The sequence below is a fragment of the Anabas testudineus genome, chromosome 6, assembly GCF_900324465.2.
Source record: "Anabas testudineus chromosome 6, fAnaTes1.2, whole genome shotgun sequence".
NCBI lineage: Eukaryota > Metazoa > Chordata > Actinopteri > Anabantiformes > Anabantidae > Anabas > Anabas testudineus.
In genome coordinates, this window is record NC_046615.1 from 3526841 (window position 1) to 3540281 (window position 13441).

Below are 13441 nucleotides of genomic sequence, written 5' to 3' on the forward strand. Positions count from 1 at the left end.
ATTAAGAGAGTAGTTTGTGTCTTTATAGACAATGTAGCATGAGCTGTCTATTAGCTGCAGCTCTGATGTGCAGCAGGCACTCGGGCACAGAGAATCATTACACCTTTATAAAAGTCCCACAGTGAATGAAAGGACATTCCAGTAAACTACAAAGCTCCTTAATCCTATTTCATTTACAGTGTCTTCAGTTTGTACCCAGTCAGGAATACCTTCCTTCTTTCCCTCAGGTTCGTCACCTGTACATTGATGGCCAACAGGACTTGTGTAACCTTGAAAGTGGAGGCCCCACACGTAGATCAGTCAACTTGTCCAGAAAAGGTGAGACACAGAGTGAATGTTGTTTGTCCAAACACTCCCTTACCCCAAACATTACTCCAGCGGTCAGCATTTAGGTTCGGATTCCTTTCACACTGAGAAAAATCCAAGTGAGCTAAAATGAGTCATGTCAAATCACGCGAGAACGTTCTCTCTGCTTATTGGTCAAATGTGTCTGCCGCAGGGACAGGAAAAAATATATACAGTAAGAAGGTAAAGCGTTGTGGTCTACTGTACATTTGAGTGACGGGAGAGAGAGGATTTCACTATGAATGTTAACCCAGGTTGTTCATCCTGTTGATTATTGTTTATTAGGTTACATCGCCTGCAGAGTCATCAGACGTGGTGTCTGTGAGACACTTTACCTCCTCACGTCTCCACATTTGTCCTTGATTAATCCAACAGCATGTTTTTGGTGGACAAACGAAAGAAATGGAAACCTACACACTACCCAAAGTCCTCAGATTTTGTGATTCATAGCGTTTGGTCCCATTTTGGTTCAGTACTCGTTCTCACCTGGAGGACTGCACCAGGCAGACACACCTTGTCAGAGATAATACAGTTGGTTAACATTACACCCACATGAGGGTCAAACATGATGAGTCTGACAGACATGTGCTGGCCTGCTCTAATCTGCAACAGGAGGGGTAGACTGATAAACAGCATAGGGCCAATGCACTTGACATCCCTGTAACAGACGCTTCTTCCTTTCGGAAAGAAAGTCATGGACATTGACATGGTCCCTCCCAAAAGTATTAAATTCATCTTTTATTTTATGGTGTTTCCATCTATATATATTAAACATATATAAACATGGAACAAAGCCCCCCACCCCCAAATCAGATCTCACAAACGTCCAGACTTTTACTGCAGTCCTCTTTCAGAGATACGTTTTTGCCCTTGTTACAGCTGCTCACAGTTCAAAAGAAAAACTAAGATCCACACCAACACAGCAACAGAATAACATCAATACGAAATAAATGTTTGCAAGGGTTTTTCCCTCTTCAGCAGTAAAGTAAAGTAAAATGTCTGTTTAATTGGCTGTTGTTTTCCATGGCCTACCTATCCTGTGCATGCTGTGTAGTACAGTAGTGGTGGTTTTAATGTTCATTTGTCCTTTTTAACTACAAATACAGACATTACAGGTACGATCCATGAAGAAAACCAATAGTAGTCAGTAATAGAGATATTTATTGTTTGAGCAAAGACTCTGTACATCTTAAACAACAGAAGTATTTATTTTGTGTTGTGTTTCTGTCCACCTGGTAAATGTCCTAATCTGTTTTGAAAGTGGCCACTTATGTGTACTGCTTGATCAAACCACAATCTTCACAAGACTTGGACTGACATGCTGCTCTCTCCTACAGAGTCTGAGGTGCGTCCTGGCCGCCTACTGACCTGGTGTCAGAAGCAGACCCAGGGCTACAGAGGAGTCCACGTCACCAACCTGACATCTTCCTGGAAGAACGGCCTGGCCCTCTGTGCTCTCATACACCACCACAGGCCTAGGCTTATGTAAGAATACACAAAAGAAGACTGACAGTGCATAAATGACACACGTGGGAATACTGACAGTTATTTAGGCTTGGGCGGTGTTCTGTTGGCTTGTGTAGAATTACCTGCCCAGACCAGCTTTTTTTGAATGGAGCAGCTTAACTGTATGAATGGGATAAGAATTCATCTTTCACTTTTAAAAGTTTAATTGACTTTTCTTGTTGATACCTCAGTTTTAAGTTGCATGCATTTTACTTACACTCCATCCAAAGTGAAAACAGGCAGTCAGTCTCCACTAATCCATTTGATCCAGTCTGCTCACACACAACTGACAAAATAAAACTGTCAAGAGTGATCAAGTGGAATGACATCAGATCTTTGAACAAGGCTTGTCGTGTTGACTCAAACATGTATCGGCTTAATCCTTGTTATAGCAGCAAGCTGTGATTCCACAAATACCTTTGGTTCTCATGTGAAGATGACGGGATGTTTGGATGGTTGGTGTTTTTTCAGCATCCCAATTTTCACCAGTCTTTAGCTACATTAGGTGCGAGTCGTCTGGTTTAGTCCAGAGTGAAATATGAAACTGTTCGACTACCAAGAACTTTAGTACAAACTATTGATACCCACAGGATGTTTCTTACTTCTCTGTCAATTCACTCAGCTAAAAAATATCTGAATTTTACTGTGCTATATGTGTACGCAGTAACAGGAAAAAGTGAAGTAAAATATATTGTCCTCCTGACTATTTTATATGCAGGATACACAAACCTTTTATGATCTCTTTCTGACTTTCAGTGATTATGACTCTCTGAACGAGGAGGATGTTGCTGGGAATAATCAGTTGGCATTCGATGTGGCTGAGCGAGAGTTCGGTATCCAGCCAGTGACGACAGGAAAGGAGATGGCTACACAGGCTGAACCAGACAAGCTGCTGGTGGTCCTCTACCTCTCCAAGTTCTACGAGGCCTTTAGGAATTCCCCAATAAACAATGGTCAGGGTTCCTCTTGTTTTTTAGGTAGCTGCTGTAAAGCATATATACTGTACGTACATAAACATACAGTGTATACCTCATAGTGAATATGAAACATAATACACTCTAGTTTAAAGTGTAAGGATACAGTAAATAGCTAAATTATGAAAGATGTCCCACTGTGATGTGAGGTAAATGCTGAAAGTGGGTGCTACTATGCTTGGTATTAAATAAACATGTCATGTCTCACATGACTCATGGATTAATTTAGATTTTTAGGGTTGGTCAGATCAGTCTTCATTAAATACTTTAAATCTAAATGTACAAGAACAGAAACAAAAAAATGTAACTGCAGTCTCAAATTTTACCAAAGAAGTCAGTCAAAGTCTATTTCTGATCCCAAAACTGAATTAAACTAACGAAATTGTTATACAAAGACAGTGCAGTGTATGGAAAGTGGATCATGTGTCGAGAACAAACAGCTGGGAAAGTGCCTGTGTCAGCTATGTTGTGCACTGTTGGATGCAGAGATTCACTCCAACCACAAAAACTGTGTAATACTATACTTAACCAAAAACACAGTGAAGACAGGAACTTTCTACATTCCTTTCTTTCTTAACAGAAAGAGTAAAATGGTACTTTACAAAACATCCGTATAAATTACTTCAGCATGCTGCTAGTGTATGAAGACAGCTGTGGGACAGTTTACAGAGGTCACACTGAGACAGGTGCTGCTTCCTACTGTTGTGGACACATTTGCACCATACATTCTGTGGCAGTATAGACCCCGTTATTTTTGAAATACCTGAGGTTTGGGGAGCTCCAGTTGCACGTTACACAACCATGGTCAGGTTTGTCCCTGCCAGAACCATGACTGGCATGTGTGCTATGTCTGTGGAAGTCGTATCCAATGACCCTGCTGACGCCCTCAGCTCTGGTCATTCCACCACTGTAAGCTCCAGCCACGTTTCACTTATAGTGTTTAACGTTAATGTCCTGCAGACCTACACTGCTTTCACCAAAAGGAAATCCACTCTACTAAAGGGCTGGGAAAATACTTTCACTGAACATTTTCACATTCCATTTGGTTGTAACTTACTTGTGGACATATTAGTAGCTTGTGTGTGTAGTGCTGTAGGAGCTAGTTTCATTGAGCATTTTTGCTGCAAGGAAGTGTAATTTTTCTGGAATTCAGTGTGTTGAGGTATATGTACAGGAATTTTGTAGAATCAGCCGATTTTTTAAAATTAACTTATTGTGAATATCCAAGTTTTACATTTTCTATGTAATTCAAGTTTAAATTTCAGTTTTTCATTTTCAGACACAAGAATTGTTCTGACTTCTGCAAGTCTTTTAACTTAAAATGACTTTATGAATTAATTTGTTGTTTCCTTGGTCTGAAAGGGTAATTCTTCATTCACAAAACTTAAATTCACACAGCAGTGGCATTTTAATGAAAATGATGAAGTTGAAACGACTACCTCATTTGTTTAATAAAATAACAAATATAAATTAGCCAGTCTTAGACAATAGTTGACACAACATGAAATATTTAATCAAAATAACATTTATTTGTGTTAGAAGAATGAATTGCATTTGGTGACTTTTGAGGCATTTGTGTTAAGGTCATATTTAAGTTGAAGCAACAAGTTATATTTTACAGTGCAGTTAGTCATCATTCAGTGTAAAGAAGGCATAAAGATGTTTTTGAAATGTTAGGACAACTTAGTAATTTTACTTGTTCCAGTTAATAAATGAAATATAATCAGTTCAAGTAGGATTAGGGTTATCTGATAATAAATAGATTGCTTCTTAAATCGTGTTTGATTTTCCAGGTACAAGAGCACCAGATGAAAATAGTGAAGAATATTCATCGAAAACCAACCACAAAGTACTGAACACGCCTCAGCCCAGGAAGAGGGTACCCAGGGTACAGTTAAATTCCATCTCATTTGGAATTCGTCTTTGTTTTCTTTCTCCTCTATGTGACCCCAGTTATTTTTATAAGGTTTAATGTTGCTGTGAATAACTCTTTACTGTGGTGTCCACTGTGACAGGATGACAAGAAACTGGAAGACGATTCTGTCAACAAGAGACGGCGAAAGGGCAACCACTACCTCACTGAGGTGGGTTCACCAGAACACTACAAGTATCCGTTAACATTTTAAAACAGTAAAACAGACATTTCCTCACTTTGTTTTGATGTTGAGGAGATGTTGAGATAATTGCCTGCAACACTGTAAAAAACCATCAATCATACAAATGATAAGTAATATTCCACTTTCTGTCACTTAGATTGATCCCACTCCCACTTTTCTTTTCTCTCCTCTCGCTTCAGTTGTCCTGTCACAGTGCGCCCCCTATTGGTGAGGATGGAGAGCTGCGGGAGAATAAGGTCCGCTCCATGGCAACTCAGCTGCTGGCCAAATTTGAGGAGAACTCATCAACAGCACAGACACGCAGCAAGGTGAGAAATGGACTGTTAGAATACTTCATTTCTCAAGGCCCTTTCCTTTCCTTCCTTGAATTTCCTTTGCTTTCCTGTCTTTTCCTTTCCACCCTCTCCTTTCTCTTCCTATCCTTACCTCATTGCATCAGGATGAGAGCCCATTTGATCCATCTTCCTCTCCTTCCACCACCCCGCTCCCTCTTTCAGATGAGGATGATGACTATGATGAGGAAGAAGAGGAGAGGGAGGAGAGAGAAAACCCTCGTTTTGCAAAGCCCAAAGACACACCCTCTCCCCCTCCTCCTCCTTCTGTTCCTCCTGCTCACCCAAAATGGCAGGTATGCTTCCCTCTCAGCAGTTGCCCTTTATCAAAGGTCCTGTTTCAGTAGTGGTCAGCCATTATCAAATAGACTTGAAACGTGTACATTTCTGATGAATCCACCTTTTCTTGTTCTTGCTCCTCGTCTTTTCTTCCAGCCCTCCATCTACCTTCGCTTATTGGAGGACCCCAGTTCTGTGGCTCAGCAGACTTGTTTCCTCTATTCCCCTAAAGCCTCCTTCTCTCAGGGTGACTGCAGTCGCTCTCGTTCCCCCTCACGCTCTAAGAGCCCCTTAAGTCCTCCCCGTTCTCCCAGTCCTAACGTTGATGAGCATTGCTATCCAGAACATCACTTCTCTGCTTCTCCTCTTTCAAGTGTTGATCTTCCCTCTCAGAGGTCAGAGGATCCAGTGCAGCAGGTGAATTTCGTGCCACAGATATATATTTACATATTTTTCTCCACAACCTTTGCAAAAACATCGATTACAACTAGTTTGTCATGTTTGCTGTTCCAACTTTGACTACCACCTGCTTCTGCAGAATAAAGCCCCGAAACTGTCTACTAGAGAATTTTCAGGGAGGAGTATAAAGGAGAGAGCGGCCCTCCTGTCCTCCATGTTTCCTGGCTCCAACAAACCTCCTTCCTCTCTTCTTTCTCCTCTATCTGACTCCAAGGTTGTGTATTATTCCAGTCACTTGGGGCATGTGGGCATCTTCATGCTTTGATATCACAGTTGATTCTGCAGCATGTTTATAAAGGTGCTTTAGCTGATGTGCATATTGAACTTCCTAACCATTGCGCACATGCATGTGTAGTTGAAGTCATATAGTGAATACACTAGGTACTTTCCGTTCAGTTTTTTTCCTCACCTGTGGTTGCCTGAGTTGAATTTCACATTAAATATACATAGTAATTGATGCTGTTTGCAATTTGAAGGCCTCTATCTGATATTGTTAAACTGCAGCTGTCTTTGGCTGAGTGAGTGTGATGTGAAAAGCTAATCCTGATTTAAGTTTTCAGCAACGCGCTCTCTACCAGCTGTGTAAAGTGAAAAAGTTTTACAAGTGAGGTGCAAAGATGCTGAATCAAGTTTTTCTTGTGGGGTAAGTGATGGGATACAATATTCAGTCCTCAATTTGTGCAAAATGACCTTCACTGACTGTTTTTACAACCTGCCGCAGTATGCAGCAGGATTTTCAGCTGGGTTGTTGCTAAAGTGGGCATAATTCCGCCCACAGGAAGACTTGCACAAGGTAGCCAATCAGAACAGTGGGATGGGGCAAATGTGTTTTAGACATGGGACCTCAAACAAGCGAGGAAAACAAAGAGGAATTATAACATGTATTTGCCATTTTTTAACTTGGAAATCATGTAATCTAGTGTCGGTAGTACCCCAGAATTAAATATAAACCTTAAATGAAACACAGAGGGCCACTTAAATAAAACTTCAGCAGTTGGCGTTACAAATCCGCTGAATATCTTTGAAAGGTACCACGTCTTTCTACAGCTCGGCAAAGGAATGGTTCTTGGAGACACAGAGCAGATTTTGTACTTTGGATGATGCTTTATTGATTTGTTTAACTGCTGAACCTAATGTGAGGAAATTAGGCTCAGATAAACTTTTGAAAACATTTTTGCACAAAAAGGGAGTATTGATTTTGTCTCCCATCACTTTCAGCAAAAATGCATAAGAGTACTTGTGTGAACAAGATGAACAAGATTACCACCTCACAGTTTGAAGACACAATTTCAGATCAAGTTATCGTTTCTCCTGTTTGATCATTCTGTTCTATTGGCTCTTTAATTTGTGTCAACTCTTCTTCTGTAGGTGAACGCATCCACTTCCTCCCCTTTTTCTTCACTTCCTCCTCCATCTGCCTCTGTATCCAAGAGCTCCACTGCTTACCCTGTTGTTCACCCTGTCCCTGACCCCACTGCCCAGGCTGGTTTCTCCCCTGTCTCCTCTCCTTTGTACACTGCTGAACACAAAGACAAGATTCGGAAAGACACATCTACTCCCTCAATGTACACTGACTGTGAAAAAACACAGCAAAAACCCTCTCTTAATGTTGATTCCTCCTCCTTCAACAAAGCATCTGCTGCCCTTTCTTTGCCTTGCTGTGACAAGAGCCAGGAGATCTCTTCTCCCCAATCTGACACCAACTGTGAAAATGGAAACCTTCCAGTCTCTTTGCTGCACAAGTGCCTGAGGATATGTGAGAGTTCTCTGAATAAGAATCATAAATGTGAGCAGGAAGAGGGCCACAGAACTCTTGAAGATAGTAAATTAAATGAACTTGATCACATGAAGGTAACGGTTTCCACATACAACAGCTTGCCTGAAGGTAGTGTGCCAATAACTTGTCTTGCTTAAAAATAGGTCCAGCCCACAGGGGGTAGAGTGCAAACTAACACCAAATGAACTAGATCCAGAACACAGGACATACATTTTCAAAAAACTACACTATGTAACTTTTTCTTTTTTATTTTCAGTAAACATATGATCCAAAAGTTATCTTAACATAGAGAGGTGCTGTAAGCACCCCTTCAGCAGCTATTACATTTATTAAAAACAGAAAATGAACAGTATAGGGAGAAAAAAAGTATGTTTTAAAAATTTCCTCTCGAAGTGATGCTCATTCTGGTGTTCATTTAGTGCAATGGGAGCTGTGCTCTTGAGAATCCCAGAAGAATCACTCAAGAGTCAGTCGTCTGCTCTGAGAGTTGTCAAACTGGAGCTCCTAGTTACACTAAAGAGGTACTAACTAATACCTCAATCCATTTCACAGAAAATAAACCAGGAATTTCCCTTGTTTTTTATTCTTTCCCCTTTTAACTATTCTTTGTTTTCACTTCTTTCTGTTTTCCCTCCAAATCTCTTGGGCCTGTGTTTGTCTGACTTTACCATTAGCGTACAGTTGGAAAGGTATCATCAGCCATAGACGCTAAAGCTCAGATACTGGCTATCCTCTATGAGACAGACCACCGGCCCAATGCCATGCCGGTAAGATGCATGTGGACCCTGCAGAGACAATTCTAACCTAGAGTTGATGGGGATACCTGTATATTTGAATGTGAGCATGATTGATCGGGGGTGCTGGTATTGACTCTAGTCCCCCATCGACCTTTAAATAAGCAGCTCTGGGTGGATGAATGTGGTCAAATTAACATCATCTTTAGGGATAGGTGGCATTACTCAGTGTGATTAAAATGCTTCTCTTTTCTTTGCTCTAAACCTCTTCCCATGCTAACCTTAGCCAAATATTGTATAAATCAGTTCAGCGTCGTCTTACTGACGGCAAAGCAACAGCTAGTGTGTTCGCAGTGGTGTGAAATGGTTTCACACCTGTGTTGCATATTCTGCATGTAGTCATCACTAAGTATAAAAATGAATCACTACTTCGCCTCAAACTGCCTACTGGTGTGAAAGAATGCATGAACAGTAAACAGCTTGAGTGACTAAACAATGATGAATAGTACCCTGATGCTCACACCACAGTGCTGATTTAAGTGGTTTGAACTCAAAGTAACAATTCTGCTTATTTCACTTGATCTAGGAAGATGAAATAATCGATACTTGTAGGTTCTAGTGACAAGCCTGAAAATGTTGTTCCCTCCAGTCTCAATCCGTCTCCAAAAAAGACACTCCATCATGGTACTGCTGCTAGCCTGGTGTAAATGCCATAATTCAGCTTTTTTTTTCAATGCACCTACTCCTGGAAAAAACAGTTTCTTTGAATTTCTTTTCTTTACTGATTTAATGCAAGTTTTTTATGCTTTTCTGTGATGGGTACAGATGCTTTACACTTGCTTAACACTTGCATTCTTGTAGGCATCTCTTGGAAATAAACAACAATTCCGTGAAACATCAATGTAAGTCATCGTCTGGTATTTCTATAACCTTTTCTGGTCTTGTTACTCTCAGTGCGTGGCACGTAAGGACTTTCCTCCTGGGCTCGGCGGCAGTGACATCTGCCACTTCTGCACCAAGAGGGTGTATGTGATGGAGAGACTAAGCGCAGAGGGCTACTTCTTTCATCGGGAGTGTTTCCGTTGTGACGTCTGCAAGTGCACCCTCCGTCTGGGAGGACACACTTTTGATTCACAGGAGGGTAGGCTTTAATGTGTGTGTTACAAAATATATCATGGACAAGGTTCAGTTTTTATACTTTTTTTTTTGGTTTGTTTCTTTACAGCAAAGTTCTACTGCAAGATGCATTATGCCCAGCGCCAATCCAGCACTCACTTAAGCAGGTTCGGAAGGAGAATGGTACGTACAAGTAAAAGTAATGGAAAAATATCAAGTTAAAAAAGCAATTTTTAAGCGTTTTCAGTTCAGTGGCATTGTTAACCATTTTTTTTCCAAAAACGTACTAAAATTTACCTGTAAATGAATAAATAATAATAAAATAATATAGATATTGAAATATACAGATAGATGGATAAATGAAAAAAGCTTTTCCCTGGCACAGTTTCTGACATTAAAATGCGAGCGTCTGTATTGATGCAATTGCGTCTGAAAGGAAATTTACAGAAATATATTTTTCCTGCGTCTGACTGTTTAAAAGATGGACAGAAAATGCTGTATAGCTGGCCACACAGTAGTGCCATAATCGGCGTGTTTGAAAATTGTTGTTACAGTTATAGGTACAGTTGTTTTAAAATTACTTCATGCATCTTGCTGTTCAGGACTAAATTGTTCTTATAATGTGTAACAGAAACTTATGCTGCATTTTATTGTGCCCCTTCTGTATATGCTGATTGATGCAGAAGGACCATAGCTGTACCGCACCCTCGTCGCTGGACAACGGGAGCTACTCATCGTCGGGCAGCGTTCAGATCCAACTACCAGGTACCCTGGTTTCCTTGCTTAGGCGAGGCTTGAGTTGGCCAAGGCAAGCTAGCCAGGCTGCGTGTGTGTTGCCAGCACGGCTGTTGGAAAAAGCGTGCAAGTCTTTCACAGCTGTGGGCTCTCACGTCAGGAGCCACTCGCACGACTATGTGTTCCTGTACGAGCTGCTGAGCATGGGCTGTCCCCTGCTCCGCATGATGCACGAGGTGCTGGGACAGATCTACCAGGAGCCCCAGCTGGCCCCACTGGTCCAGTAGCAACTCATCAGCCACCAGCTCGCATGTGAGGTGGACTAGAATGGGGCTTGTCTGGGCTATTTGACCTGTTAAGAACCCAAACATATCATGGTCATTTCATTTCATTTTCACAACAAATATGTATTTTCTACATTGCTTGTGTCCTTGATCATTTTAGTTTGTGTTTTTGACGTTATCAGTATTTCAAAAGCAACTCGAAATAGTTGCTGTAGATGCAAAAGTGCAACACTTGATGAGCTTCTGTTGCTCAGTGCCTGGTGCCACAAAATACCGTCATGAAGGTACTCTGACTGCAATGTGTATTTAAGTAGTAAATGCTACATGCTTGACAACTTCAAGGGTGATACATGGATACAATGCTCCAGCCCTTGTGCGTATTGGACACTGCTGGTTATTAGCTAAGATCCTCTGCTACATGTGACTGTCAGGGTCTCCTGGTGTTGCACCCAGCTGATTGACATGGGCTTGTTCCAGCTCTGCATTATAGTATTTAAATCCCACATCTGTCATCAGAAGATACTTAACAGACACTTTAGTGTTGAGATCTTGATGATGTTCGGTATAGTGTTCAGATGTTCTTCTGGGATCCAGTGCTCTTGTCTGCCTCAGAGCAACCAGCTGGATCATTAGTAGGGACATTTAATAGCAAAAATCTGGAACAAGCCCTCTGACTCTAACCTTGGAAGCCATCTGGATTCTATTTGTTTCATTTCACTGAACTAAAATGATATTTCAATAAACCGCATGGTGTTGTTATGTCACACTGACTCTGCATTTTGCCTGTTGCACCTTAACTCGGCACCACAAAGACGTGCAATGGTAATGCCAAAATATTATTTTTATTTTGTTTGGTAAATATTTGTAATTGAAATTACATTTTGTTATATTATTATTTCACAATGTGATATTTTGTTAAAGAAAACTAATTGGGGGAAAAAACAAAAATGTGAGTATAGTATAAAACTTGGATTGGAACTTTGAAATCATATAGACTTTATTTCTACATGGGGAGTCTGCGACAAAATTGGGAACTAGGTGGAGTTATTCTTTATTATTCTCAATTTGTAAAATTAAGTCCTGCTCGTCAAGAGGATCAGTATTTAAAATCAGTGAGCCTTATGTATAATTAGACCATCAATATTATGTTTCTTTCTTTTTCCTCACTGGTGGACACATTTGCTGTAAAAAAAAAAAAAAAAAAGCAATCCACCCTGTAATTAAGACTTTTAACTCAGTGAAGATATTTCACTTTGTTAAAGTATTGCAGCTCTTTTCTTTGGTAATTTGTGTGAACATTTTTGTTGTATTCTGTGTTGTATATGGTGCCAAAGGTGACCTGAATTTTGGTTTAAATATGCAGAATTGGGCATTCATTCTTAAAAGTTACTGTTTAAACACTGAGCCGTTATTTGGTCAGCTCTTATGTGTCATTGTAATAACTTTCATGCCTACAGTTTGATTTTGTATAATTCACAGCACTCAATATGTTTTGGGTGTTTTTTCTTCCATTTCTACTTTTCCCCGCATCTCTTTCAGTTCTTACTTTCCCCAATTTTTTTCCTTCTTCTGTTTCATTCACTTCATTTTGTTTAGTGTGTTTTCCAATGCTGCACCCTCCGATTGGCTGATTCCTGCCAGTGGGGAAGGCGATGATTGGCTCACTTAAGTCACAAGGTCTTGTTGTGTTGCTCTCCATTGGCTGCCTTTGTAGTCCCGTCTTCTTCTTAACCAATATTAACCAATCCCAAAGCTGCACAAAGCCTGATTAACTATCATTCTCAGCTCCACGTACTCGTTCATTTTATTGCTCTTCGTGTTGTTTGTTTTCCAAAGTCTATGAAAAGGCCAAAACTAACAGTTGGAACATTTAGTTCAATAATTTTACAAATTAATTTTTTTAGTCATTACAGTCTATGAAGAAAATGTGTTTCAGGCTGCAGATTTTTCATTGCAAGTAGCCACAGAGAAAAATAAATTGGTGGCAGCTTATCCTGCTCTCATAATACATCAAAGATGGCACTCAGCACCACTGATGAGTTTTAGATATTCGTCCTCCTCAGAGGATGAAGCCCACAGACCTTGCTGATCTCTTAACTTTTTTTTACCTAACACTACCAGGGGCTTAATGTTAGGTTAGGTTCTATGGATAAGTTTTCACTTATTCAGAGAATCATCTATTGGCACATCTATTTTTGGAAATTTGCATTTGTTAATGCTAATTACTTTAGTGATCAATTTCTTTTGTCACCACCATTAACTCAAAACTTATAAAATTAATATATGGAAGGTAAAGTAATCACATTCTCATTGGTCTCTACTCAACATCTTGTTTAGTATTAATTAGCAATCTCTAGCATGCTCAGATGCTAAATTAAGAAGGTGAACGTGGTAAACATCTTCTTAATATCGGCATGTAAGCTTTGAAATTGTACGCGTGCTAGTGTTAGAGGTACAACATATTAGAGCCATTACAATAACTAGTTGTGATTCATAGTTTGTGTCCATTAAAGTCTTGTTGGTTACTCAGTCAGACAACAGTAGGAGTTTAACTGCTGGTTTTTGGTCTTTTCATGGAGTGTGTTGACAGTGGAAAAAAAAAAGCTGTGTGCTTTATAGCTGTGTGTGTGCCTTGTGAACACTGCCTGCATTAGTTTAGAGGTTGTGGGAAACCTGTGGCTATGATTAGGTAATGAACACACAGCACCTTTAGTCAGTTTGTTATTTAGTTTGGTGTCACATCGTCTGAACTAACCACACTAACACTCATGTTGTGCTGTGTT

At 40.2% G+C, this 13441-nt stretch overlaps 1 protein-coding gene across 9 annotated transcripts in view; it reads left to right on the forward strand.

Annotated features, from left to right (window-relative positions):
* The window catches only part of mical2b (microtubule associated monooxygenase, calponin and LIM domain containing 2b), a 47286-nt gene that overhangs the window by 24037 nt on the left and 9808 nt on the right, over positions 1-13441 (forward strand). For 3 of the 9 annotated variants that reach the window (XM_026365645.1, XM_026365644.1, XM_026365646.1), the window contains 15 exons: positions 228-318; positions 1683-1830; positions 2608-2804; positions 4619-4713; positions 4841-4909; positions 5122-5250; positions 5382-5570; positions 5710-5970; positions 6092-6226; positions 7381-7863; positions 8209-8310; positions 8464-8556; positions 9478-9664; positions 9749-9822; positions 10323-10404. In XM_026365645.1, the coding sequence (XP_026221430.1) occupies positions 228-318; positions 1683-1830; positions 2608-2804; positions 4619-4713; positions 4841-4909; positions 5122-5250; positions 5382-5570; positions 5710-5970; positions 6092-6226; positions 7381-7863; positions 8209-8310; positions 8464-8556; positions 9478-9664; positions 9749-9822; positions 10323-10404 (2335 nt within the window). Of the gene's footprint in view, positions 1-227; positions 319-1682; positions 1831-2607; positions 2805-4618; positions 4714-4840; positions 4910-5121; positions 5251-5381; positions 5571-5709; positions 5971-6091; positions 6227-7380; positions 7864-8208; positions 8311-8463; positions 8557-9477; positions 9665-9748; positions 9823-10322; positions 10405-13441 lie in introns of those variants that run through there. The other 6 variants (XM_026365647.1, XM_026365648.1, XR_003299131.1 and 3 more) reach the window with 6 other exon arrangements.